We start from the raw sequence: 23827 nt of genomic DNA on the forward strand, positions 1-23827 counted from the left end.
GCCAAGGATGAGAACCTGGACAAAGACTTAGGGGGCTGAGTGATTGTTGGCCTGGCTCTCCATTGATCCTCTTGTTTATGCTTTGATAGAACCTGGGTTGGACCCTGATGGAGGATGGCTCTATCCGCATTGAAGAGGCAACGGAGGAGGCTCTCGGCACTTATACCTGTGTGCCTTACAACACCTTGGGGACAATGGGCCAGTCTGCTCCTGCGCGGCTTGTCCTGAAGGTGAGGTACCAGGCAGAGAACTGTATGCAGAACATGTCTTTGCACATATGTGTGCGTTTATATGTAGGAGTATGCTTCTCTGGGTGAATACGTGCTCATGTATATATGCACTTTTCTTCTAAGGATCCCCCCTACTTTACGGTGCTACCAGGCTGGGAATATAGGCAGGAGGCTGGCAGGGAGTTGCTCATTCCCTGTGCTGCAGCAGGAGACCCCTTCCCTGTCATCACCTGGAGAAAGGTACTTCCAGTGTCCAGGGAACCGTATTTGGGGGAGATTGACTTGGCCTTACAGGGAGGCTCAGTATCCTAGCATATAATCTATGAAATTGACAACTCTTAATTACATAGATTCTTAGTTGGAGTGGGCAGGAGACAAGAGGCAGGGGTCCTGGCATGTCTTGTGTCTTGGGTACTCTTGTAGGGAGCAAGGGAGGTATATAGGGTGGGTCTTTAGGTACTAGCCGTTGTGTGCCTTCATGGGCTCCTGAGATGTTGGTGGCTTCTTTCCACCTTCCCTATTTTTCCTCCTCCCTTTGCCCTTCTCCTTGCCCCCTTGTTTGCCCAAGGTAGGGAAACCCAGCAGAAGCAAGCACAATGCCCTGCCCAGTGGGAGTCTTCAATTCCGTGCCCTGAGCAAGGAGGACCATGGAGAGTGGGAGTGCATTGCCACCAATGTGGTCACCAGCATCACTGCCAGTACACACCTCACAGTCATTGGTACGCCTGGGAGATGTGGCAACGGGGCATTGGGGTGGGGCAGGGGTAGAGCAGAAAATAGAAAACAGCCTGAAGAGAAGCCCAAGAGAAGTTTTAACATTTACATTCTCCATTCCTTATTTGCTGTACGGAGCAAGTTACCTAGATCTGATCTCTGCCCTCTGGGGGCCCTGTGATCTAGGTCAGGGCCATACCTTGTGCTGAGGGCTCCGTGCGTTCTGTTGGACTCTGCTGAAGAATGAGGAGAGATTGGATATAGACATTTATGCAGTTCTTCAGGGCTACGTACTTAAGCACTGAAAGGGGAAATTGAAGTGATTGGAATAACTGATATTAGTTTAAAAAGGCACTGGAGGAAAAGAGTGCTCAGTTAAGGTTTGAAGGGTCCAGCCTAAGAGGCAGGTTGAAAAAGAGAAGATGACATGATGGAGAGTGTTGAGGGTGAAGGAATCAGGAAAAGGAGAAGAAGGCAGCAGGTAGCCACTTTTCACCTTGAGTGTTCATATCTGCAGAACCTCGGGTCCCTGCATCAGTGTTGCTCTGACTCTTTGGGGGTTTACTGGGTTAGAGGCTTATATAATGACAGAATGTATCTATTTAGCCCACATGGGAGGCCAGACAACCCCTCCCAGAGGAGTGACATTTTCTTTACAGGTCACCAGCATCTGTGAAATGCAATAGCCCTCTGGCCCTGGCTATAGCCCTGTTTTAAGGGGACGCTTCCTCTATCTTCTCTAACTTAGCTCACAGGGAGTTCATCTGAGAGCTAAGCGTTTTGTTCTGCTCCAACTTGTGATATCCTGTCTCTTGTCTCCATAGTGCCTCCTGCAGGCAATGGATGGTACTTTACTCTTGGGGACCCTCGGTTTGCCCATCCTCTTAGGCTAATCAGTAAGGTTATGAGGCAGGAAGATGTGCTCCGCTCAGCTACTGTACTTTTCAACCTCTTTTGGGTTTTGGGGGGAGCTTCCCTATCTTGAGGGCCAGCCCAATCTGTTTCAGATCATTTCAGCTGTGGGTTTTCTTTTGCATTTTGTCTTCAGGCACCAGCCCTCATGCCCCCAGCAGTGTTCGGGTCCTTGTCTCCATGACGACTGCCAATGTGTCCTGGGAGCCAGGCTATGATGGCGGCTACGATCAGACATTCTCAGTTTGGTACGGCCCTCTGTGAGTCACCCCCGCATGCTTTGCTCTGCTTTTCCCTCCTGACTTCAACCATTACCCTGGGGTGGATAGTGAATAGCAAAACAAGGGGAGGGAATCTTTGGACTGAGAGCCCCCAAGGTGGTGAAGAGGGTGGGGTAAACAAGTGGGATGAATCTTGGGGGCTGAGACAGATACTAAGAGCATCCCTTAAGCTCTACTCTTTGGGGTTGGAGGGACCTTGGGGGGATACATTTAGACTTTAGCATGAATTGCCCAGAAGATCATCTTTGCTGCGAACTCCCTGGCTCATCTTACTACCTATTCTCCCTTCTTGGCTCTCTTTCCTTTCAGGCATCTGTCCCACTGACTGGGGGTGGGTGGGTAGGACATGGCACCACCAGAGATGCTTAGGACTTTGGGGAGATGACCAAGCCCAAGGCATAGAGCCTGATTCCTATTCTGCCCCTTTCTGAGTAGCTCTAGGAGAGGTGACTGTCACCTTCCTGGCTTCAGATTTAGGCCTGTTTTTTTTTTTCTGGGTCCTTGGTATTTCACACCTTTGTTTTTTGTCTCTTCACTGAACTTCACCAGATGCAGGGATGTAGACAACCTAGTTATGGTGGGTGGGTGGGTAGATGGATGGGTAGGGATGGAACGGAGAGCAAAACATCACTAGCAATGGACCTTTTTCTCCCTCATTGACTACCTCCTTTCCACCCTATTCTCCCTTCCACCCATCCTGTGTGAAGAGCCCCAGAAACTTGCATGGATGGTATCTTTGAACAGGAAGAGCAAAGCCTCCCTGCTTTCTTTTGCTTGGACATGTTTCACCTTAGTGAAAACTACCAATGCCTTCTTTTCCATGCCTGGCTTGGATATAGGCAGGAACTGGTGGAGGGGAGTCTGGGTAGGGCAAAGAAAAATCCTTTGATGCTTCCTGGTAAAAAGAGAAAGAGACAGCTGGTAATATGACTTGATGGAAACTCCCCAGACTCTATTTCTATTCGTTTGCAAGGTTGCCTGGTTCTCCAATTCCTCTGCTTCTACCAAGTGGGCCATTGCTATCACCAGTGTATCAAGGACCCACTTACTCCTGATACTGGTTAACAGGCACTGTGTTCTTTTATTTCCTTCCTTCTGATTTGGGTATTCCCTCCACTTGGATTCAAGGTTTGGGATACCAGCACCTTTCATTCTTTGTCACGGTTCCTATCTGTACTTTTGTTTTAAGTGGTGGCAGTGGGGAGAATAGTTAACAGGATAGCATTCCCCCTTCCAACCTCTAGGAGCTTATGAAACCAGTTATATTACAATGGAGGATAAATATTGACATCTGGTGAGCTCAGTGGAGGCCTCCTTCCTGCTGAACCTCACTTGCTAACCTATAACTCTGGCTGCCCAAGAGGGCCCTAGAGGTCTCAGGGAAGGCAGGGGGTACGGACAGGGTCTGTTAATAAACCAAACCCTATTTCTCTGTTCCATACGTCTTCTTGGCCCTAGCTTGTCCCCTGCCCCATTAAGTATTATTTGGAATATGATCAGCTTGGAAGGGCAGGGCCGTTTTGGGATTTTTTTGCTTCCTTGCCTCTTCCACAGCCTGCTGGAGAAACTAAAAGGAATTACAGTAATTGGAGGTAGGTCAAAAGTTAAGGCCGGGACTATTTTGTGTTGTCTTTGTGGTCCCCTGAAATAATGATGATGATAATGATAATAATGCTATTTACATAATGCTTTAGAGTTTGCAAAGCACTTTGCATGTTTACTCAATTGATCTTCACAATAACCCTGAAGGTAGTGGCTTTTAGGGAGGGGGTAAACCATCCTTTGGCGAATATTCTTTTTTTTTTTTTTGGCTAGGCAATGGGGTTAAGTGACTTGCCCAGGGTCACACAGCTAATAAGTGTTATATGTCTGAGGCCAAAGTTGAACTCAGCTCCTCCTGAATCAAGGGCTGGTGCTCTATCCACTGCGCCACCTAGCTGCCCCTATGGTGAATAGTCTTAAAGGGGAAGAAGCAGCAAAGGCTGAATCTTCTGGGAACTGCTTAGTGACATCTGCAAAGTCACAGAACTATTGAGATTGTGGGTCTAGGGAAGAAGCTGTTAGTTGGCCTGGCTTCTGTACCTAGTAATGAAGATACAGGGTGATGGGGGAAACTCTGGGAATGCCTTGGGGGGGGGTCCCCTTGCTGCTTGTAGCTCTGCTCCATGTACTTTCTGCCATTCTAACGTGCTTCGGTGCCCTGGGTGAGCGGGAGGTAGAGCGCACCTCTCCTTTCTCTCTTCCACCCTAGCGTTCCCCTCCTTCTTCCCCACCTTGTGCCATCACCCCCCATTGCTTGTATGCCCTTGTTTGAACACTTAGGGCATCTTTCTTCCTGTCTTTTTTTCAAAATGCCATTGCCCACCTTTGCCAGGAAGGATGGGTAGTAGTTCCTTTGGTCCAGAAGGGCACTCTGATGTAGTTTGCCTTCTACAAGCCAATTTGCAGACAAAACTCAGCCTTTAGTTGAGTGGGACAATGCCTCCTCCTTGTGGTGATATGATCACACCGCACTTTTAGACTTTGAATGTAAACTAGGCAGAGAGACAGCAGAAAGAAGACAAAAGTCCAGAAGAACAGGAGAGAAAGCCAGTCCTCCAACTCCTCCCCCATCCCCTCCTCAGCATCAGCATTTTGTATGCAATCCATGCCTTTTCTCAGAATCAATGCCTCTGTGGGAGAACCCACGGATATCTCTGCCACAGTTGGGGGTGGCGTGAGATGTTGAAGAGTAATCCTTACTTGGGAGCCTTGGTTGGAAACACTAACCCAAGAGTTCTTAACTTTTTCTATGTCATGGAACCCTTTGGCCATCTGGTGAAGTCTATGGACCCCCATCTCAGAATAATGTTCTTCTGTGACAAAAATTAAACACATAGGATTAGAAAGGAAACCAATAATATTGATATAAAGATGTCTTTTTTGGGGTATCTTACCCAAGGCCATGCACCCTTTGACATTTATAGACTATGGAGTCCAGGTTAAGAATTGCTGTAGTCCTTGAGTGAATCTAAGCCTAGGTTTCCCTTCTTTTCCTGTGAGGGAGATTGGCCTGATTGCAAAGGGGCAAGGAACTAGGGTCCCTGGGTCCCCTGGTTCAGTAACTTCTCATCCTTATTGTTCTTTCCTCCACTTAGATGCTTTTCCTGTTCCATATAGCCCACCCTCCTTTCCCTAAAGGCAAAGCCTGAGAAAATCGGTGTTGTTTACTCTTACCACACCCATGATGGGCCACCGTATCACCAGGGTGAAATTGTGTACCCTACTCCTCACCCCACTCCCAGGATCTGGGCCTTTGACCAGTGACTCATGGACCAAATTGCTCTTTGAAATCTTTTCCATTGGAAAGTAGAACATCAATGGCTCTTAACCTCTGGAAGCTGCCTTGTGATCAGACATCATGAGGACTGGCTCAGCTTTCACTGGCCAAATCATCCCACCCTGGCCATTATCTCTTTTTGTGCTTAGGTAATGCAGGCCCACCCACTGCCACTTGCTTGAGAACTCTCCCAGGAGCCACCAGGTCCAGTGTAATCAGCCTTTTCCTTTATCCCCTCCCTATATTTCCTTCCTTTCCTTCTCTTTGACCAGGATGAAGAGGGCCCAGTTTGGGCCTCATGACTGGCTGTCACTACCAGTACCGCCTGGACCAAGCTGGCTACTGGTGGACACTTTGGAACCTGAGACAGCATACCAGTTCAGTGTCCTGGCACAAAACAAGTTGGGCACTAGCTCATTCAGCGAGGTGGTCACTGTGAACACTTTAGGTGAGCAGCTCCTGGAAACTGGGGACAGTGACAAAAACAGCCTGAGCTACAAGGTCTTTATACCATCCTTCAGGTTTTGCATTGTGTGAGTGGCCTGTGGTGCATATAACCAATTTGTGACCCAAAGGCCTATTGCTTCTTAGAAACAAACTTCTGGAGAACCTCATATTAGATGGGAAGGAAAGGGGTGGAGCTTGATTCCTTCCTCTTAGGTCACAGGTCCACGGTCACCTTTGGCTTCAGAGGCGAGAGGAGAAATCTGCCCTTTTTTTTCTTCCTCCTCTCCCAACATAATGCTACTCCTCTGACCATGTTTTTTGGCTCTAGGGACTGCTTGTTGAGTAGCTGGGGCCAGTCCTCTCTTTGGGGTCACCCCAAAAAATGTCAACATGAAGGATGACCCCTTCCCAGGCAGGGCCAGTTGCTGCCTTCTTCCTCCATGCCTGAAATTGGAGGGATGCTTTCTTTCTCTCTCTCTCCCCTGGAAGCCAAAAAGGAGCTGAGAGTGATCCTATTCTCTTCTGCTGGGGGTGGGGCAGGTGGTTCAGATCATTCCGAGAGATGTCCTCACCCCCAGAGGACTTCATTATCCTGCCAGTAGGAAGGACGGAAGCTAAGGGGATAGGATGCTTGCCTATCCTTTACTTGCCTAGAGCTCTGAATAGCTCTTCTCTCTGGGTCTCCTTCTCTCCATCTGTACCAAGAAAGGTCTGAACCCATGAGGCTCACAAGAGAATGTTAGGAACTCTTTTTGTCTCTCTGGGAGAAAACCAAAAAAACAAAACAAAACATTTTCATTAGGACTAGCTCTCTCCCTATTTCTTCTCACAAATGCTGGTTACATTTTTCCTCCTGGTATAATATTTTTTCAAATGGAACCTCCAGAGCAATATGAAAGTGCGATATTTTAAGTTTCAGAACCCTTAAGGTACAGCTGTGGTCCTGACAAGATTCTTCCTTTATATAAAGGAAATATTTGCAGTGAAGTTCCCCTGTTTCCCCAAAACCAATTTATGTAATTTTGGGGACTTTAATATTCAGGGATATTAGAAGTCTTTAGATTTACTTTGATACTATGACCCCTATGGGATATAAACATTGTTGAAAGGTACCGAGAGGAATTCGGGTGAGAGAGCGCTAACCTCTCAGTATTTCCTATGACCCTTTCCCTTGCCTTTCTTTGCCTTCTATTCTAGCATTCCCTATCACAACTCCAGAACCCCTGGTGCTGGTTACCCCACCAAGGTGCCTCACAGCCAATCGGACCCAGCAGGGTGTACTCCTATCCTGGCTCCCACCCGCTAACCACAGCTTTCCCATTGACCACTACATCATGGAGTTCCGAATTGGAGAGCGCTGGGAGATCTTGGATGATGCGATTCTGGGTACTGATGGAGACTTTTTTGCTAAAGACTTGTCACAGGTGAGACTAGTCCAAGGCCTGGCAGTGGGGATGCTAACATAACCTGGAGCTCCTCTTTGTCCATATTCTGGTGGAGTTGACATGTGCTTTCTCAGAAACATTGGTAGCTTTGTTTGACCCAACTTGGAAGCTGTAGTTTCAGGATTACATAGTTACTTTATTCTCTCTGAGTCAGTTCCCTAAATCTTGAACTAAAGAGGTGGCAACTGAAGTTCTGGGCAGTCAACTTTCATCTGGTCCATAGAGGAACTTGGGAGGAGGTTGCCTTGAAGGAAGTTAGTTTAGAGTCTGCTAGAGAGGCCAGCACATATGAATCTGGGGAGTTGTATTCCCAATCTGGTATGGAGTTGGAAATATTCCAAACAATGGAATCCACTTCCTTGCTGTGAGCCTGACCTGGGATGAGCATAGACAACTGGGGGAAGCGCTTTGTACCCTCTTTAATTTATTGAGTTTGCCTTTGGAATCATGCTCATGTAACAAGGTGAAGGGCTGGGAGAACTCTTGAGTCAAACCTTCTGGCCTGTTTCCTTTAAAGCTTTACTTCTCTCTAGCTGAGAAGCAAAGCTTGGCTGTTTGGATACAACTCCCCCCTTTTTCCTTCTCTCCCTCTCTTCTCTCTATCTCTGTTAATCCCAACCCCCTTGTTCCATGACGGGTCAGAGGCAGGGTTAGCAGTGGCCAACCAGCTGACAAGGTATTGTCCTTTGGGGGGGCGCTTTAGGACACTTGGTACGAGTTCCGAGTTCTGGCTGTCATGCAGGATTTGATCAGTGAGCCCAGCAACATTGCCGGCGTCTCCAGCACAGGTAGGTTGAGAGGGGAGTGTCCTTCCCCCACACATACACACAAGGACCTCAGCACCAGAGCAAACTCAGGGGTCACTGAGTACCCAAAACAGTGAGACAGGCTGGGTGGGAGAGTGAGGAAGAGCCCAAAATGAAACAACAAAAACTATTACATCCCCTGAGGCCATTGAAATCCATTTAGCTTCCATCCCGGATTGTACCTTAACACAACCTAAATAGATGGGTGTCTGACTTATTCTTCATGACACCCACAAAAAGAATTGCAACCACTTCCCTCATTACAGAATCTAATAATGTTAATTGGTGTTTAAATTAAGTCTTGCTTGCTTCAATTTAAGTCTCTTTTCCCTTTTAAGACTAATGATGGGGAAAAAGTTTTTCAGCAACTCAAGAAATATTTATTGAGTGCCATATATTGTATGTCTCTTTTTAAGAGATAATTATGCTTGTTTTGCAAGGAAGTGTTCATAATCATTGTTCTCTTCCTCTTTCATTACCCCACTTATCTTCAGGCTAAATAATCCCAATTCTTCAGGTTTTTATTTATGTCTATTGTTTGCCTCTGGCCTGCTTTTGCCCCCCTCTCTGTAACCACGGATCCTGAAACATTGGAATTACCTCGTCCTCACCCTTTCCCTCCCCTAAAATGGAGAGAAAAGACCTTCAAGGTAACCAAACTGAGTACCCAGTACCTTGAACTGTAGTACCATCCCTACAGCTTCCCCTAGGGCTAGATAGGGGAGGGAGCCCAGGCACTGCAATCATTTGTGCATGGGCTGGGATAGAATACAACCCCCCTGTCTCATCTATTACAACTGTCTAATTAAGGCTCCAGCCTTAGCTGTCAGAACACAGCTTACCTCCTTCTTGGCTCAGCCCCAGGGAGAGGAGGCCTAGGGAGATGGGGCAGTGGGGAGTAGGCATGCTGCCAAGGCTGGAATAGATAGATGACTTGAGGTCTGATGGTTGGTCTCAGAATTGCTCTGTACTGAGCGAGCTTAGATGTGGCTCACGGGGCATGAGCCCTTCTGCTCCTCCACACAATGAAGGACCTCTACCTAACCAACCAATATGATTGTTTTTAATATTTTATTGTATGGCCGAGAAGTTTTGTCTAGTAGATCAAATTTCCAATCTCCCCCCTCTAATTTCTAGAGTTCATTAGTATACTTGTCATGCAATCAAGATATGTTATGTCAATAGTAAATGCTTTATACTGCTATAAGGAGAAGCAGGATGTAGCAGACAGAGAGAGACAGCCTTTAAGGCAGGGAGACCTGGGTTCAAGTTCTGTCCTTGGCACATACTGGCTGTTTGGCCATGCCCATCTCACTTAACCTCTCAGTGATCTAGGCAACTCTTTAAGACTATAAATTGCAGAGAAGGTGCCAACCTGCACTGATAGAGGGAGTTTCCTCACCTGGGAGTCCCCTATGTCAATGAAATCTCAGGTCCAGTCCCTTTTCCCATACTGCTATAAACTAATCTGAGTAAAATAATCTGACAACTCCTTGCATTACCACAGTGTTTTTACTCCCAAAGATAGAGGCCCAGGTACATTTATATTTCTTGTCCCCCAAATGCAGGGACAGCTAGGTGGTGCAGCGGATAGAGTGCTGGGCCTAGAGTCAGGAAGACTCATCTTCCTGAGCTCAAATCTGGCCTTGGACATTTACTAGCTATGTGACACTGGGCAAATCACTTAACCCTCTTTGCCTCAGTTTCCTCATCTGTAAAAGGAGGTGGAGAAGGAAATGGCAAACCGCTCTAGTATCTCTGCCAAGAAAACCCCAAATGGGGTCATGAAGAGTTAGACATGACTGAAAAACGACTCAGCATTCATTTGCAGCCATTGGTAAACTTCTATTGGCTATTCATTCTGATCCTTTGGAAACCCACACATTCATTCGCACAGAATAAAGAAGAGAAGACAGGAATCATTTGTTCATTCACTAAACTTATTAAACTCCTACAATGGGCATCAATACTTCCTATATGCAAATGTACCTTACAAGTGGTTAGAGGAGATATAGAGATGATTAAGCACAGCATAGATTCAGAGTTGGAAGGGACCTTTGAGGAAACTGAGATCCAGAGATGTTAAACAATGTTCCCAAGGTTACACTGTTAGTGGTAGAAGCCAAAACTAGAGCCCACATTAGATTTAGTGCTGGCGGGGACATTTTGAAGTCATGGCATCTTACCCCATTATATTACAGACAACTCTCTCATTTTGTAAATGAGAAAACTGATGACCACAGAGGTCAAGTGGTTTGCTTAAGGTCACACAGGTGACTACATGGCAAAGCTGGAATTTGAATCCGGGTAATCTTGGGTTCAAATCTAGCATTCCTGTATCACATGGCTTCCCAGTGCAATACTGTTTGCACTGGACTATAATGTGCCGTGTCCTCATTGTAATAGTGAAAATATAACTAATAGCATGTAGGGGTCCTAGTCTAAAACAATGCCATCATGGCGAATCCTGGTTTTCCCCTTTCTTAAGATACTTGCATACTCAAAGAATCACAAAATTTTAGAGCTGGGAAGGACCTTAAAATGAAAAATCTTCACGTCTGGTGCCCTTATTTTGCATGGTTTCTTTTGAGATTGACATGATTTCTTACAGTACCTGGGCCTATGAGGCCAAAGTGATTTGTATGGCTGTTGGAGTGTGTCAAGTCTATTGTGAAAAAATTTTCACAATGATTAGAAGGAAAATGTTTTGAAACATAAGATTATAATCTAACTATCCTGACTTCTGTGAGGCAGTCTGATATGTTCATTTTGTATCCCTCATCCTTGTTTTTTTCTTTTGTGAGTTAAAGGATTTTTTTCTTCATGAATCCATGCCTTTCCTCTTGTCCCCAGAGTACCTCCCTGCCCCAAAATCCAGAATCCCCTAAAAATGAACAAACAAACAAAACCCATACTCCTCTGATCTTCAGCCTTCTTGGTGTGGACCACAGATCCTCAGAGATCTTGAGGAAGTTGACTTTTAAGATTTTAAGACTATTGTTCTCAAGGAGTATACAGTGTAGTAGAATTCATAAAATAAGTAAACAAATCAGTGCAATTAATACAAGTTATCACAACTCAAGTTAGAATAAATAAATGAGAGAAGTTAAAAGTTCTGTCCCAGAAAGCCTAGCTTCTCAAAAGGCTGAACTAGGAAAAATGCACAGATAAGCAGAGAGGCAGATGACTGCTCCATAAAGGTAAAGACTTCCTAGTGGGTGGAACTGTTGGAATGGGCTACCTTAGGAGAGAGTGAGATGTCCATCCTTGGAAGTAGATGAGTACTTCTTAGGGAAGTTGTGAAGGAAAAAAAATCCTGTGTGGAGACCAAACTAGATAATAGCTGAGGTTTCTTCCAACTCAGATTCTGTTAAGTGCTTTGAGATCAGATGACTAAGAAATCACTTTCAGATAGGAGTGTGAGGAAATGCTTCACATGGAAAGTGTCATTTGACCTGGGCTTTGAAGGATAGATGGGATGGCAATAGATGGAGATGTGGAGAGCATTCCTGATACAGAATATGAGAGCAAAATAGGGTTTGTTTGGATGACAATAAGCAAATGGTCTAATTTGGTTGGAGTATAGTTTATGTGGTGGGAAACGGCATCAGACAAATCTTAACATTCAGCCCTACTGTTATTTCCTGTAAAGGTAGGGAAGATTGACTAACCCTGGCTAGGGGAAGGTGTAGAAGGTTGGAGACTCATGAGTTTCTTCTGTCCCTGGCAGACATCTTCCCACCGCCTGACCTGACGGACGAAGGGCTGGCCCGCCCAGTGTTGGCTGGCATTGTGGCAACAATCTGCTTCCTGGCAGCAGCCATCCTTTTCAGCACGTTGGCCGCCTGCTTTGTCAACAAACAGCGGAAGCGCAAGCTCAAACGCAAAAAAGGTGAGTGCTCTGTTGGCCTCCCAGGCCTGGCACCCCCATTGGGCCTGGTTCAGGGACTCCCCTCCACTATATCTCCTGGGGAGGTTGACCCTTCATCATGGTCTCTATAATGGGCAGGCCTGACTCAGGACAGTACAGCTGTGGTTTAGATATGGGATTGACACAAAATGAGGCACATGGAAGTAATTCAACAATCAATCAATAAACAGTTATTAAGTGCCTACTATGTAGTACACACTGTGCCAGGTGCTAATGAAGTTTACTTAGCTATAAGGCAGAAAAGATATTCAATAAAGATACCTCAGCACTTGGCTTGGGGAGACGTGGCCCTCTTTGCCTCTATATGGAAATGTGTCTGGTGGGCAGGGGAGGATATGGTGACTAGAGTAGTTTTGGGATAACCTTCTTTGGAAAGAGCAGAGTCTATTGAAGTGGAAGGCTTGATAGTAAAGTGTCAGGTAATTTGAAATGTTGGGAATAAGGAAGCAGGGAAGATAGGAAGGGCCAGTAGGGAAAGGGTCAGTGGTGGAAGTGGAGTTAGAGGCGGTGGAGTAAAGTCTTCTTGTGGAGGTAGAGTCAGGTAACCTGGGAAAGAGGCCTACTTCAATTTTCTGGCCTTTCTCTGGTGGGGACTGAGATCTGTAAGCCACAGGAGAGGTGCCAATGATGGCAAGAGCTGCCTCCTTGTACTATGGCTCTCCCTTCTTGAAGTCTCTTTCCCTTTGCCAACAGGAAGTGGAACTGTGGCTTATGGCTTCTGTCTTTTGTGTCTCTCAGACCTCAACATGTTCTCTCATTTCCTTCCAGATCCTCCACTCTCCATCACTCATTGCAGGAAGAGCCTGGAGTCTCCGTGAGTATCTCCATGAAGTATGAAAAGGGTTTGGGGTGGAGGGTACCAGTGAGAAAGTAGTATGTTCCTTCTTGTCCTCACTCTTAGGGCTTAGAAAGTACTACCTTGGAATTTGGGAGCCATTTTAGATATCTTTCCCCCAGCATTTTAGCATCAGGACTCACCTGGCCTCAATGCCCCTAACTCAGTTTCTGAGCTGTTAGCTCTTAATTTATCAACATGATTCTTGTCATGGTTTCCAGTCATCCAGTACCTGGAACATAGTAGGCATTTAGCGTAAATGTTTGTTGAAGGAATGAATGAATGAATAAATGGCTACAGTTAACATTAAGCAACCTACTCTAATGGAACAGAGCAGTGGTTTAGATAATCCAAATTAGCAGATAATCTAAAAACCGTTTCTCTTTGGCCATGGGAATGCATGCATTAGTGTAATTTTAACACCCCCCCCCCCACCTAACAGATGTACTGTTTTGTACCAGTTGACAGTGTGTATGTATATTTGTCTGGAGGGAAAGGGGATAGACCAAAAGCGTATGCCAAGTCTGGGGGCAGAAATTAGCCAATGATTAGACATTTGCAGTTATTATCTAAAAAAAAAATGAGAGTCAGCCTGGTATGGTGGATAGAGAGCTGTAGGTTAGGAAGACCTAGGTTCAAGTCTTGCCTGTGACACATACTGACTGTGTGACCCTGAGCAACTTACTTACCTTCCCAGTGTCACAGGCAACTCTCTAAGACTATGACAAAGTTGTTGTGGTCGAAACTGGTAGAGGGAGTTTCTTTACTGGGAACTGCCCACCTCCATGAATGATAGGTCTGAACTTAAAAAAGTAAAATAAAAAGAACCTAATATTCATACAGAAGGTGGAGATGATGATGGTACCTCCTCCTTTCTCTTTCAGTATCCCTGCCATAGATGCTATTGTGTTGGATGGGACTAGATTAGCTTGAAAAGATAAAATGGTGAATCCTGGACTAAGGATGTCCTATTCTACTTCCTCTCTTCCTCATTGTCTCCTTTGTCTCTTTGCCCAGTTTATCCTCTGGAAAAGCGAGTCCTGAGAGTATCAGGACACTAAGAGCCCCATCAGAATCCTCCGATGACCAGGGCCAGCCAGCAGCTAAGAGGATGCTGAGCCCCAGCCGTGAGAAGGAGCTGTCCTTATACAAGAAGACCAAGCGGGCCATCAGCAGCAAAAAGTACAGCGTAGCCAAAGCTGAGGCTGAGGCTGAGGCCACCACGCCTATCGAGCTTATCAGCCGGGGCCCTGATGGACGGTTCGTGATGGATCCCTCTGAGATGGAGCCCTCGCTTAAGAGCCGGCGCATTGAAGGCTTTCCCTTTGCAGAAGAGACTGACATGTACCCCGAGTTCCGACAATCAGATGAGGAAAATGATGACCCACTAGTAGTGCCCACCTCGGTGGCTGCCCTCAAGTCTCAGCTGACCCCTCTGTCATCTAGCCAAGAGTCCTACCTGCCGCCACCAGCATACAGTCCCCGGTTCCAGCCCCGGGGGCTGGAGGGTCCCAGTGGTCTGGAAGGTCGGCTCCAGGCCACAGGCCAGGCCCGGCCCCCAGGCCCCCGGCCCTTCCACCACGGCCAGTACTACGGTTACCTCAGCAGCAGCAGCCCTGGGGAAGTGGAGCCCCCACCGTTCTACATGCCTGAAGTGGGCAGCCCCCTGAGCTCCGTCATGTCATCCCCACCCCTGCACCCTGAGGGGCCTTTCGGTCACCCCACCATCCCCGAGGAGAACGGCGAGAATAACTCCAACAGCACGCTGCCCCTTACTCAGACACCTACGGGAGGCCGCTCCCCAGAGCCCTGGGGCCGACCTGAATTTCCTTTCGGTGGGCTGGAGTCCCCAGCCATGATGTTCCCCCACCAGCTGCACCCTTGCGATGTGGCAGAGAGCCTGCAGCCAAAGGCCTGCCTCCCCCGGGGACTGCCCCCCACCTCCCTCCAGGTGCCCGCAGCCTACCCGGGTATCCTGTCTTTGGAGGCACCAAAGAGTTGGGCAGGCAAGTCACCTGGCAGAGGTCCAGTCGCAGTGCCCACCGCCACCAAGTGGCAGGACAAACCTATGCAACCTCTGGTGAGCCAAGGGCAGCTCAGACATACCAGCCAAGGTATGGGCATACCGGTGTTGCCTTACCCCGAGTCGGCCGAGCCCGCGGGTCATGGCGGCCCAAGCACATTCAGCCTGGACACCCGGTGGTATGAGCCCCAGCCTCGGCCCAGGCCCAGCCCCCGGCAGGGCAGGCGAGCCGAGCCCAGTTTACATCAAGTGGTGCTACAGCCCTCGCGGCTCTCGCCTCTGACCCAAAGTCCCCTAAGCTCCCGAACCGGCTCGCCGGAGCTCGCGGCCCGGGCAAGGCCCCGCCCTGGCCTCTTGCAGCAGGCAGAGATGTCGGAGATAACCCTACAGCCACCCGCCGCAGTCAGCTTCTCCCGCAAGTCCACGCCATCCACTGGTTCCCCTTCCCAGAGCAGTCGGGGTGATAGCCCCAGTTATCGGCCGGCCATGGGCTTCACCACCCTGGCCACCGGCTATCCCTCCCCGCCCCAGGGCCCTGCTGGGCCTTCGGACAACCTGGATGTGTTCGGACAGACACCCTCCCCTAGGAGGATGGGGGAGGAGCTGCTCAGACCAGAGCCCCCACCAACAACCTTATCCACTTCAGGGTGAGTATGCTGTGGCTGCCCCCTCCCCTCCTCACCTGGTCTACTTCCTTCCCCCCATTCCTTGCGCCTCCACTCCTCTCATCAACCCAAATAACAGGGCTCGTTTGGACATGCTGCAGCATCCCTTTGGGAGACGAGTTCTGATTGGCAGAGGTCAGGGTGTGGCCATTAGCCATTGGCGGAGGGAGGTGGTCGCCTGTCCAGGTGCTCAGCCAGTGGCATGAGGGATCTCCTTTACCCACCTATCCCACCAGAGCTTTAGGAGGCATTTAAGGTGACTGGGAGTGATGGTGGGAGTAGTTGGGGGTAGAGGAAGGAGTGGAATTAGTACTGGTACATTAGAGTGAGAGACCTATGTGTGTGTGTGGGTACTCAGTCACTTTCTCTTGGAGTCAAGGGTTCTTCCCCTCCCTGTGAATCTACGTGGTCCTGGCATTGGGGGCGGGTGGTGGGTCCAGGGGAAGCCCAGAGAGTGTCTCCACATTCCTTTTCTTCCTGGCCCTTCCTCCCTTGCGAAGCAGGACCCCGGAGCGTGACTTTCCTGGATCACCAGGGCAGGGGCCTCCTGTCCCCAACCTCCTGCCCCTTAGCAGCCCTAGCGCGCACCGGTCTCCAGTCCCTGTCCCTACGGCCTCTCCGAAAGGGATGCTGCGGCCATCAGGCTTGGGGGCTGGGAGGAAACACTCAGGCCCTGTCAACGGCATGCCAGGAGCCACACACCCCACCCCCACCCGCGCGCCTCGCAGGAAGCTGCAGAAAGACAGACAGACAAACAAGCTCCCGCGATCGGCCCGGCAGAAAGAGCACACCCTATACTCTAGCGGCTGGTATTCCAGGTACCAGAGTCACCCCCAGACACCTGTCTTTATCCATCTTCTTCCTCTTTTGCCTTTTCCTTCCCTGGCCCTCCTTTCTTCTCCTTTTTTCTTCCTCTTCCCTTCCTCTCCCCCACTCTTAGTCTGTCTCCTCTCTCTGTCGCTCTCTTCCTCTCTTTCCATCTTCTTTGGGCTGGTCTGATTTGTCCAGAGCAGCCTGCTGAGTCTCTGTAGTGTCTTTCTTAATCCCTCTCCCTCTCTTCCTCCCCCCCCCTTTCTCTCTCTCTTTCTTTCTCTCTCGCTCTTTTTCTCTCTTTCTCCCTCTGGTTCCGTCCTTTGGTCTCTTTTCTTGAAGTAGTCGCCCGTTGGAGGGGAGCCGGATTGTGCCCTGCCCAGCCCAGAGGAGGCTGGGATGATAGTAGGAAAGACAGAGAGGTGGTTGAGGAGGGGAGGCCAGCTCTCTCCTACCTCCCTACACATAGGGACCCATGTTTCACTCCCACCCTCTGGTACCTGGAAGTCTCAAGCCTTACCTCCCACCCTCAGCATCATGCCTGGCTGCTGCTGGTGGGAGGAGAAGGGAGTGTTGGGGGTTCAGGGAGAGGTGGGGGAGAGCCTGTAACTGGGCTGACCACATGTAACTTCCTGTGGCTTTGGAACCCCTGTTATCTAGAGATGCGCACCCCCACCCCGCCTGTCTCCGGTCGCAGGAGATGCTGTGCGTCGCAGCTGTCGTCTGTGCTTTGTGCAAGCCTGTTCATCTGCTTCGTTCCATCTCTCCCCGTTTGGTTCTCTGTCTCTCTCCCTTCCTCTCCTGTCCCCCATTCCCATCTTTGGCCTACCTTATTGGTTCTCGGCTCCCCGTGCTCCTCTTCCCCTTCCCTCTGGGCATGTGGGGTGGTCCCCCGCTGCGCTGCTGGTGTTGATAACTGCTTTGTTTCTGATTGATCTCAGCTATCTGGGCAGTGTTGTCGAGACAAGCCTCTCCTCAGCTCAATAGGTAAGGGAGCTCCGCGGCCACCCGGCTGGGGCCGGGGCGGGGGCTGGGGGGAGCGAGCGGGAGGATGGACAGACTGACTTACGGGGCTTTGCCAGGGCCATCGCTTCCTTTAAAGGGGAATTAGAGGGGAAATGCCTAACCAGATCCCCTCTGGTTACCCCCGTCTTTGGGAAGGTAACTTTGACTCCTTCTGCCTCCCTCCTCCCTACTCCCTTACCCCACCTGCCCCTGGCTTCTGAGTTCTTCACTCAGAACTGCCTCAACAAGCCTGCCAGGTGGAAGGAACTCTAGGGCTACCTCAGTGTTGCTTTTGACCTTCCCACCTTCTACACAGCAGCCTCTTCCCAAAGCTTCCTGGAGAGATTCCCCGATTCTAGGTACTACTTTCCTCACACACCACATAACCTGCCCACAGCATGTGAAAGTGGTCCCTTGGGAGCCTGGATGTACCATTTAGGTCTAGATTGCATGGGATCTGTTTTGCATCTCTCCATTCTCAGAAAACTCTGGGGCCACTGAGGCCCCTTGGTTAATCCTTTGTCCAAGTTTCCAAAGAAACATTAGGTATGGCTCCTGGAAGACTTGGCTCCTCCCCTGAAGCTCTTCCCCTTTCAGGCTCCTTACTGAAATGCCATTGGTACCATCCCCTTTAATTTGGGCTCTCTGGGCCTAGAGCTGTCTCAGCTCTTTGCCATTAGTGACAGGCCCTGGCAGGGATACTTGTAGGCATACCTGGCTGACAGCAGGGCAATATTCCCACTTCATTTTGTCGTGTTCCTTTCCTCTACTAGCCTACTCTCAGTCATGTATATGTGCCTTTCCCCTTACTGGGCAGTTATGTTTGCAGGTGCCCATAGCCACAGGGCAGGAGTGCTATTCACTTCAAACCCCTCAGTAGAGAGCTCTGTGGAGGGGGCCTTGTGGGTGCTCCATAAGATAGGACCAACCAGAGAGAATTTTGGGGGGGAGCAGGCTGTGGGGCTGCCTGATTTGGGGCTTTCTTCTTTCTGGTGATTAGCAGGAGCTCTCAATCTTCTGCTCCTGATCTGGATTTACTCCTCCAAATAGGGGCTTCAGGGCTTAGGTCACTTGAAAGGATCTGGAGATGCCAGCGAGCTCCCCTCTTTACCAGCCACAGAAGAAATCTCTTCTGGTCATGGGCTCCCTTCTTTCCAACCTTAGGCAAGAGTTAGAGAGCATCCCTTGTGATCCAGATGAAGGAAGCCTGAATTTCCCTTTTGCCCAGCGTTAGTAAGGGTGAGTGATTATCTCCAATCAGAGAGGACTGAGGGATGCTAAATCCCTTTCAGTAATAAGAGTCATCTCTCATAAAGTGGAAAGCCTTGCCATTTCTTTATGATCTGGGGCTATAAAATTGTCAGCGACCGAGGGTGCTTGAAATTGTGTGTGGGGCCAACTGGGTATTATACTGCAGTCATTAACACTAGGGGAGGATACTGAAGAACTAGTGGAGTGCTTTATGAGCTCACCTGCCCCAGGGGCCTTCTGCCAGCCTTGTGTACCAGAGCTTTAGAGTGAGTGATTGAGCTGTCACCCCTTCACCCCTCTATCCCCTGTGACCCCTTAGTTTTCTTGCTCCAGAGCATCTATTGGGATGTGGGAGCCTCTAGGGACCGGCTCAGCTCTCACTACAATTTCCCAAGAGTGGTTCAGCTCTGCCATTATTCCAAGTGATACAAGGAGCTTGACTATCCCTTTACGGCCCCATTTCCTGACTTTCCCCATTATTTCCTGCCATGCCCTCCTCAGACCATGCTGATCTGAGACAGCTGAGATGCCACCTCACTGTAGTGGCAAATTTAGAAATGGGGTTTGTGAGCATGCCTATGCTTTCTCCCTTCCCCCTCCACTCACCCACTGACCTGTCTTCTTCACCCAGGAGACACTGCCAGCCTAGGACAGCCTCTTTGCCACCTTCCCAAGCTAGATACCTCATGATTCTGGGGGGGTGGGGTGGCAGAAGCCAAGCTTACTCTCCTACTTGCTGAGACTCCTCTGGGTTGTGGTAGCTGCTGGGGCCATTTGTTAGTCTCTAGGTTCTCCTTTCAAGCTGTCTTCATGCTGTGCATGTGTTTCCACTTGGTCTTGCTTAGAAGAAGTTGTGACACCTCTTGTCTACGTTTGTTCTCTCTCTCTCCCTCTTTCTTCCTCCTCCCCAGCCTTGTGGTTGTTTTCTCCATCTTTGCTCCTTTCCCTTTCCCTTTCCTTTCTCTCCCTCTTTGCAACTCCTATCTCCAAATGGGGAGTTGGGAGTTGTGTATTGTGGATCAGCCATTTTTACAGACTTGTAGAAGTCCATGCTGTTTTCTCAGCTCATTCTCTGTTACCAGTGGCACCCTCCCCCCAACTCCCAGCCTCCCTTCCACTAATTCCTGTGTCAGTTAATCATGACCATGGTGTTGTCATGTCCTAGCGGTGGGGACTAAGCAGATATGTGAGCTCTTTCTCTACAACCAGGGTCCCCTTACATTGTTCAGTAAGCCACACAAAAGACCTGTCCTGGCTGAACCTTTCATGCTATAGCATCCTGGCCATCTCCATCCTGGCTCCCAGGGCTGGGTGTAGGGATAGTTGTAAATGTTACCCTATCCCTCAGGCTCCCTTCAGTTTGACCTCTCATTTAGAAAGAAGCCAGAAGCTATAAGCTGTTCCTCTGAATCCTGTGGCTGAGTCTTTGCTTTTGGTATCAAGAAATTCTGTTTTTCTGAATTCTGTAGCCAAGTAATTGATTTTGGGATCAGGAACTTCTTCTCTTTGGTCCTATCACACACACACACACACACACACACACACACACACACACACACCACCCCAGATGGATACGACTTTGTGGTTATGCAAAGGGCTATACACCTGAACACTTGATTTCCTTTTTTGGCCTTTATTTTGAACGATTTCATTTTCTCTGCTTTAGTTTCCCTGTCTATAAAACCAAGCTGTTAGGTTAGCGTCTAAGTTGTTTGGGAACCATAAAAAAAGTCAGTATCGAATATCAATGTTCTTTAGTTTCTTCTTGTTTTGGTGTTGGGGGAGACCAAAAAGATAGTTTGTGTCATGTTGACTTGGCCTTGAGCCCTTGAAAAAGTTCTCATTGGCCTAAGTGGCATTCAGCTTTGCTTTCCTAACTTTTAAAGCCCATCTCAGCTACTTTAGGAGGGTTTGGAGAGAGGGCAGCTGAAAATATTAACTTCTTTGAAGCTGTAGGAAGAGTGAGGAAAAAGTTGCAAATGAAGCTCTGGGGCCTTCACTCTATTGCTTGTGGATCTAATTTCAAAAAGCTCCGTAGTCTGGATGGGTTAGAAGTTCACGCGGACTAGATTTCTTGGAAGATCAGGAAAAATTCAAGATGTAGGAACCTTCTTCTGTGTGTCAGGACTACCTTTGTTCTATGAAAAGAAGAAGTTTCCCAGATATTGTGAAGACCTCAGGCTACTTGAAGCCAGAAATAAAGCATTGGAGAAGCCAGATTTGAAATCCATTTTGACTGGACTCACTCATTGAGGTCACATCTCTTGGATAGTTTTGGTCCTAGAGTAGGATCTTGCTTACCCAAAGTTCCTTAAAATGTCTGTCTTCTAGATGTTTCAGGAATTGAAAGCTTCTTCATTTGTGAGTCTGTAAGCTCTTTGGGAGAAAGGATTGTGCTTTGTTTCTCCTTTGGATACCTACCACTGAACACAGTAATCGGCATGGAGTAGAAAATGAATAAATTCTTGTTAAACATACTTTTCAATTCAACCTCTCTAGATTTCTCTCGGTAGAGCTGAGCTGGGCACCTAGGAAGTAGTCTCAAGGAAAAGCTGTACTTGGCTTACTGATTTCTAAAGGCATTCCAATGCTTCAGGCAGATGCTTCTGCAGGGCAGCTGGTTTTGGCCAGGACACATTTCTTTAGTCTTTTCTGTACAATTTGTCATTATTTTGGGTAGATACTTTATCTCTCCCCCTCTCTAAACTCTCCATGTTTGCGTTTTCTCTCACAATGAGACTATGTCAGTGGGCCCAAAGAATCTTATCCTGTTATACTTTGGTATTTGAGCCCAGGATCAAGAGAGAAATGTAGATAGCAGGCATCCTTGAATGGTTCAAGTTTGGCTGTCTCACAAGTGAGAACAGGCTTGCCCCTCAGTGTATTACTATCACTCAGAACTGTTTGTTTGTAGATAGAACCTCAGCCAATTTTCCGTCTCCCTGGGGATACTTTCTGTTGCCACATAAGTGTTTTCTGTAACTTAGGTCATGTGTCGAACACAATATGAAGGCACTCAGGTCAGATTGTTCTCTATTGAAGCGTGTGACCTCTTTTCTCTTAGTAGAATCAGCATTTGAATTTGATGGGGGAAATAGTTTGAAAAGGGATTCAATTTAATCTGAAAAATGGTGAATGTTTGTTGAATTGAAGAACTGATGGTTAATCTTTTAGTGTGGCCCATTTGGAAAAATCTATAGTAATTGTGGATGGACCTCTTTATTAGTTTCCATTATGGCATTGTGACTCACTATCATTTAGATCTGGAGAATACTATGCACAGAACTATTCCAGTTCTTGTCATTTGCCTAATCAGACCATGTGATCTTCTAATTTGAAGACTGCTTTCAGGGCTGGGAAACATTACAGGTGGAAAGGGAAGGGCTTTCTAATTCTTCTCCTTCAGAGGCAGTAGTAATGTCGGTTGGGGATGGACATTTGGCCTACGTTTAGGTTCCAATTTATCTCCATCCCCTATACCTCTTCTAAAATGGCCTGATTCCCTTTTCAGTTAGGGCTGTATGAGAACTTAGGGGACCACCCAAACTAAGAAAGAGTTGGAATCATAGTAGGGTGAATAGTCAAGGCTGTGGAGAGAATAGACAATAATAATAAAAAATAATAATAATAATAATAGCTAGCATTTATGTAGCACCTATTATGTGCCAGGCACTGTGCCAAGCACTTTACACATATTATCTCATTTGATCCTTACAGCAGCCTGGGGAGGTAAGTGCTATTATTATCTCCATTTTACAGATGAAAAGACTAAAACAGACAGTGGATATGTGACGTGGCCAGGGTCACACAGTTAATAAATATACCTGAGGCCAGATTTGAACTCAGGTTTTCCGGACTCCAGACCCAGTGCTCTATCCGCTGTACCACCTAGCTGTTGGATGTCAGGTCATTATTGTGGAAGATGGTAAACTCATCTCTCCACCTCCTAGCCAAAGGTTTGTGAAAGGGGGTGGGGGAGCAAAATTGCCTCCTTCTAATAGAATATCTGGGCCTACTGGATACATGTGTGCACATGCCACATGTGCACATTGGTATCGCTGCTGGCCTCAGGGGGTGGTATAGCAGGGTCCTGACTATGATGGAGCACGAAAAGTCTTGAACCAGCAGTAGGAAATCTCATGTTTAGGCTGAGCTTTGTCACAGATTTACAGGGCCATGTTGGGCTAGCTACTATATTTCCATGATTTGGACCTTAGTTTCCTTATCTATAAAAATGAGGCTAGGCGCTGTCCAAAGCACCCTCAAGTTCTGTGATTCTCTGCCCACCATGCATCTGTTCTCTTCTTGGTGACCAGGAAGCTGTTCCATGACTCAGGAAAGTAGCCATCAAGGAAGATGCTATGTGGTGCAGGGGAAAGAAGGGCAGATTTGACATCAGATGGTCAGGGTTCAAGTCTCTGCTGTGAAACCTTGGGTGGGTCATTTAACATCTCTTGGCCTCAGTTTCCTCATCTGTAAAATGAGGGAGCCTCGAAGGTCCCTTCTAGCTGCAAATCTATGATCCCAAGATCATAGATTATTATATTAAGGAAAAAAAAGACCAAAGTCATAGACAGTAGGGAAATGTAAGCTTTTTGAGGGCAGAGGAACTGTTTTATCATGGTCAGTATATCTTCACCCCCTCACTAAGGCCTTCTACATCTCATACTTCATAAATGCTCATTGAATTGGATCAATAAGTTCCTAAAGGAACTCCATGCCTTCCCTTTAAGCAAAGCAGGTAGAATTGTTCCTCCCCAATTTAATACACACTCATCTAGCTCCTATTATGATACTGTGTCTGCCTTTTCTCTTTTAGACTGCTTTTGATGTTCATTTTAACCAGATTTCACCTGTAGAAAAATTGTTATGGAGAGATATAGTAGGCACACACTATGGCTCTTAGGGATGACTGTCATTGGATAGCATTACTGGACCAGATGACCTCTAAGGACTCTTCCATTTCTATACTTTTCTGAGAAGATGAATTTTTCCCTAGCCCATTACTATCAGTAGAAAACTGCCTTCCCCCATTTGTGGAACATTTTTCTTCAATCCCTCGGTTGATTTCCTCCTAAATGAAATAGCAATAGTTTCTTTCTTACAACCTCTGGGTAGACTAAACATGCTTTAGCAGACCCTCATCTCTATTC

General features: G+C 47.8%; 1 protein-coding gene across 1 annotated transcript in view; it reads left to right on the forward strand.

The window, feature by feature from the left end:
• The window catches only part of IGSF9B (immunoglobulin superfamily member 9B), a 74640-nt gene that overhangs the window by 39075 nt on the left and 11738 nt on the right, over positions 1-23827 (forward strand). Inside the window, exons 9-19 of the mRNA XM_078147096.1 lie at positions 90-230; positions 354-470; positions 799-949; positions 1993-2104; positions 5729-5904; positions 7101-7327; positions 8052-8136; positions 11885-12046; positions 12854-12899; positions 13938-15590; positions 16112-16426. Coding sequence (XP_078003222.1) covers positions 90-230; positions 354-470; positions 799-949; positions 1993-2104; positions 5729-5904; positions 7101-7327; positions 8052-8136; positions 11885-12046; positions 12854-12899; positions 13938-15590; positions 16112-16426 — 3185 coding nt within the window. The remainder of the gene's footprint in view (positions 1-89; positions 231-353; positions 471-798; positions 950-1992; positions 2105-5728; positions 5905-7100; positions 7328-8051; positions 8137-11884; positions 12047-12853; positions 12900-13937; positions 15591-16111; positions 16427-23827) is intronic.

Source organism: Phascolarctos cinereus, unplaced genomic scaffold, assembly GCF_003287225.1.
Source record: "Phascolarctos cinereus isolate Bilbo 61053 unplaced genomic scaffold, phaCin_HiC Scaffold_726;HRSCAF=1367, whole genome shotgun sequence".
In the NCBI taxonomy this organism is placed as follows: domain Eukaryota; kingdom Metazoa; phylum Chordata; class Mammalia; order Diprotodontia; family Phascolarctidae; genus Phascolarctos; species Phascolarctos cinereus.